Consider the following 4,908-nt stretch of genomic DNA (forward strand, 5'->3'; position numbering starts at 1 on the left):
GTCTCTTCTGGAAGACATCAGGCATGACATAAACAACCCTTTTCTTTACTGCCGTCTGTCTCACACAACTTTCTCAGAACAAAAAAAACTACCTCTGAGACAGAGGCTTGAGAAACCCACTGTTGTCTTGTTAAAGTTATGAGTAACCTGTTCTCATTGGACAGAACAGACTAATGAATAGCAGCGGACTTGGGTAAAATAATACTGAATATCTGCACTTACATATACAACCATGAGAAAACGCAGCAGGATACCAGTTCAATAGCACCCACTCCCTGAAAACAATTTTCTCCGTGTTATCAAAACACTGCCATTTTCTGACCTGCTTTGACGTATGTCTTCCACGCATCAGGATTTATTATGAAAACAGATTTCTGGTGAATACCATTGGTTGAAAAAAGCTCTACATCATAAACAGAAAATTAGACTGAAATGTACAATTGATCAACAATCCACATATCAAAATATCAATGAATGAAACAAAAAAACCTGGAACACATAACTCAATCTGGTCCCAGTAAGAGGAGGCAGAGCTGGTTGTAATTGGAATGGGGGAGATAAACTACCATCACAAAGCTGCTGACTGCTGCATTATTTCATATCCTTTTGTGCTCTGAGAAAGAAAAAACATAAGAGGGGAGAGAATGGAAAAAGATTGTATGACCTCAGACTTTGTAACATGGCAAACGTAGGATAATGCAATCATTTAGCTGAGAATCCAAATTGAGCTTAATGCCAGTCTATACATCACTGTTCACTGTACGGGTGAGCTGGCTGCTCTTTGAACAGGCAGTTTTAAAATCATATGCCATTTTTCCTTCCCAAGTCCAAATTATTCCAGCTCCCCAGAGATGTGTGATTTCGGACACACAGTTGGAGCAAATCACTTGCAGACTAGCTGAGCAGTTTATTAATCTGAGGTAAGAAGTGTGGGATTCACCACAACTATAAGCAACCTCCCAAACGAACAACTTAAAGGCTCTGGCCATAGAACGCATGCTTGGTTCCAGCTCATCACTCACTATGTACTTGTGAGTGATAGCACAGGCCAGAAACCATGGAGCAAAGCTGTAGGAAAAATGCAACCCCGTAATTGGTAACAGTCTCCACATTTATGTAAGCAAGGTAGGCCTAATTAATACCAGTACGAGGAAGATCCTCTCCTGAGCTCGCTGACATATTTATTATTGAACGTCGGAGCAGAGATTTCTGGAGTCCATCAGACCTGTGTCTAAACACACAGCAGCCAGATGGTGGTTTTTTCTATAGCAGTTCCCACCAATGGCTCAGCAGCAATTATCAGGGGTTATCAAGGGGCATCAACCATGGAGCTCAGACAGACCAACATGAATTCTCCCTCATTTCCCCCGAGCTCGCCTCAATCACTTCTCTTTCTCCTCATTAAAATTCCTGAATCGTACTAAAGTTAAAATGGGTCTGTATAACTATTAGGGAGGATTGGACTGGAGGTGATGGGAATGGATGTTTGGGAAGAGTTTTTAATGTTGTTGGCACTCCTTATCAGCATTAATAAAAAAAAGCTGAAAAATGGCATGTCAGTCTGCTGCCATCCCATCATACCCTGCCACTCCAGGAAGTAACATGAGCCAAATGCAAGCCAGATGTATTTCAGCCATTGGGCCCGATTCCATCAAGCTGCAATATTTCACTAGACCGTATATTAATCTTCTAAAGCGTGTCACAGATTTCTCCACTGATAACATCACAGGGTCTAAATGACGGCTGAGTCATAGCTCTCATCAAACCGTGGTGGGGTTAAGAAAACATTCTGCTGGAAAATGTCAGCACACTTCTCCGTCTTAGACCGCAATTAACCGCTTCCATCTTTATTTTCAGAGCTCACACAACTTAGGGCTATGATGCTTTGTTCCCATTTCTAGAATATGATCAACCAAAATATGGTAAGAACAGAGTTTTATTTTCAATAAGAAACACTGTAGAAAAAGATCATACAAAAAATATTTTCTTTATATTTCTCACATGCATATGGTCAATACTTTGCAGTCTTTTGGAAATGCAACAACATCGCAGCCTCATCACACAACTGATTTTTTACTCTCTGACAACATGGTGAGATAGCATACCTAATGCTCCCTGCAAGAGGCTAACACATCACCCAACGGGAGGCCTAAGGTTCTGTGGCAGCTCTGATAAACTGGACAGGATGCTGACTGGGTGACAACTCAGTGAATCACTGATGGTGAACCAAGACCCACACAATTCACTTCCCTGGATAGACAAGACAGGGACACCCACTGTGCCTTCACAACCACCCGATGCCCATGACCCTTCCCATCTCCTCAGGCAGGCCTCTCGCCTTTGAATTGCCAATCCCCTCCTTCCATAGGCCCTGATGCAGGGCACAGAGACTGTTGTCTCAGAGGTCAGGGGTCACCAGAGTTTCCTTGCTGCGGCCCCCTGGATTAGTCTTCCTCTGAGGAGAGCTGGGCTCCGTCGTCATGAACCTCCCTGTAGGCGCCCAGCGGGCCCCCTTCCACAACATAGCTCCCTGTGCTGAACCTCAGCCCCTCAGACAGCTTCTGGGCTGCCAGCTTGGCCTGCAACTCCTGCGGGAAACACACAATACAGGAGAGATGCTGACATTAAAAGGGTAATTAACCTGAAAAATGAGCAAGTGCTTAGCAGTAAGCATTAGGCTGCTATACTATACCATGAATGGAAGTAGCATAGGGAGTGTTCATCATCAGATGATCACAGTGTTTTTGTGGTGATAATGGAATAGGTAGGTAGACGTTGCCCCAACACTTATAACACATTTAATTCCCTCATGTAATCTGATCGTACATCTGATCAGGCGTAACTTACCTTGAGCAGTGAGCATTTTGGTGTTGTTGGACAGACCTTAATGTTCCTCTGTTGTGTGATGTGTCAGACAGACCCAGGCGCGACTCACCTGGTGTTTCCTGGTCTGTTCGAGTAGCAGGTCAGCTGACTGCTCCAGTGTCAGCAGCTGGGCAGGGTTGTAGTGGAGCAGTGGGAGCCTGGCAGCAGTGATGTCGTCAATGTGCTTCCTGTCTCGCTCCCTCCTGGCCTCAACGGAGAGCACCGGTGATGGTAATAAGCCTCCAGGAGATTGGCTGGGTGACAGAGACCCTGACGGGGAGCCATCTGTGTTGTGGGCAAACCTGCAAACATTACAGGAAGAGTTAATATAAGAGTTAGTAGGTGAGAATACTAGTGCATCGCCATAATTAAAGGCAGCATCACTGAACTATACAGTATTGTTATATACTTTCAGACAACGTGGACTTACTGATTAGGCTTATACTTCTGTCTCCTCATAGCTGGGTCCTTCTCAGTCCTCTCCAGGACTTCTATGTAGTGTGGTTTCTTCTGTGGCTGCCTTCCAAGGAAGGGGTTGCCAGTAGCAGGTCTGTTGAATGTGTCTTTAGGGGATCCACTTGAGCCAGTTGAGTGGTCAGACAGAGTGACCCTCTGCAAGGCCTCCGCTAGGTCGCTCTCTTTTGTCCTGTCAGAGTCTAGAGAGGCCCCTGCATCACCACCAGCCTGGGCCATCTCCATGGTTTCAGCAGAAGATACTTTGGACACACTGTCTTCTTGCAGCGTGTCAACTGTTTTTCTCTCCTGAACATTAGGTGACAGAGGTGAGACGTCCAATTCTTGGACATTTCCAGGAGCTGTGTCCCCAGCTTGTCTCCTATGTTGGGACGTTCCTGGTTTATTCTGGCTACCACGTTGTCTTTGTGTCAAAGCCTGCTGGTATTTAAACTGCAGCTCTGTCCTGACAGATGACAGCATACATTGCTTCCTCTCCTCTTCTTCATTGTGGGCAAGAGCAAGGCATAATCTCTCTGCAAAGTCTGAAATCTTCTTCCCTTTGTCTGGAAGGGTCTGTATGAACCTCCTGTTGATAACAACATATCAAATCAGTCTGTCAACAAGAAATAACCAACTACTGCTTTCAGCTCAACTTTAAGAAAATGTAGTTGGCAGTGATAGTAAAACAAAGCAATGTCAGATTCAGGGTAAAACGCATTTCCCTAGTTCAGCTAGCCTACATTGAGGTGGATAGCATATACACACATGCGCCAAAACCGGCACCACTGTCTAGCCAACAGCTGGAAGTTACTAGAAGAATGTAATGTTGTTGTAGCAGCTAATTAATAATTTGAGTTAGCTTCTGTCAGATGAATGAAATTACTTACTTGTTAGATAATAATTTATATTGATGAAGTTACTTACTTGTTAGATAATAATGTATCTTGGCGTGACAGTAATTCAGCAAGTTCTTCTTTGCTCTTGGTTTTAAGATCCCCCACCTGCCCCTGGCGTTCTGATGGAGCTGCCCACGATGACGAGAACATTGTTAGCTAACTAGTAGCTACTAGTCTAAAACCCGCCCAAATAAGTTTACCGAATAGCTCAAATTACCCTATAAAAACATGACTTTGTTAGTCCATTAGCGTTACACTTAACGGGATTCTGTTGTTCAATAAAATATACTTTCATCTTCAGCTGTCTGTTAGCTTGAACTTGTATTTTGGTAGCTACGAAGCCGGCGCGCTTCAATTGTAAGCGGAAGTAGTACGGAAGTACGTTACCTTCAATATTCTTCTTCTTTTGCTTTAGGATTTGGTTGGCGGATCGCATCCAACTTTTAGGTGCATACACCGCCACCTACTGTACTGGTGTTGGAGGCCATTCACGAAAATTAAATTATTGATACGGTAATTCAAAATTGGGAAAAAGGAAAATTGCCCTGTCAACTATTGCCCTCTATAAAAAAAAAAAAACACACCACCCCATTCCACTTTTTAACCCTATCTAATCATATTACACTTCCTAACTTGACCTTGTCGAGCAAAGACTACATCAAAACTCAGTAAGACAAGTACCGACAATATA

General features: G+C 43.8%; 1 protein-coding gene across 1 annotated transcript; it reads right to left on the bottom strand.

Annotated features, from left to right (window-relative positions):
- Positions 1 to 1,920: 1,920 nt before the first annotated feature.
- On the bottom strand, positions 1,921 to 4,568 carry polr2m (RNA polymerase II subunit M). The gene is made up of 4 exons (NM_001140501.1): positions 4,246 to 4,568; positions 3,296 to 3,907; positions 2,936 to 3,167; positions 1,921 to 2,588 (listed from the first exon to the last, which is right to left on the bottom strand). Exons 1-4 carry the CDS (start codon positions 4,365 to 4,367, stop codon positions 2,445 to 2,447), a joined length of 1,110 nt encoding a protein of 369 aa, NP_001133973.1. The 5' UTR covers positions 4,368 to 4,568; the 3' UTR covers positions 1,921 to 2,444.
- Positions 4,569 to 4,908: the final 340 nt, after the last annotated feature.

Source organism: Salmo salar, chromosome 11, assembly GCF_965601325.2.
Source record: "Salmo salar chromosome 11, fSalSal1, whole genome shotgun sequence".
Classification (NCBI taxonomy): domain Eukaryota; kingdom Metazoa; phylum Chordata; class Actinopteri; order Salmoniformes; family Salmonidae; genus Salmo; species Salmo salar.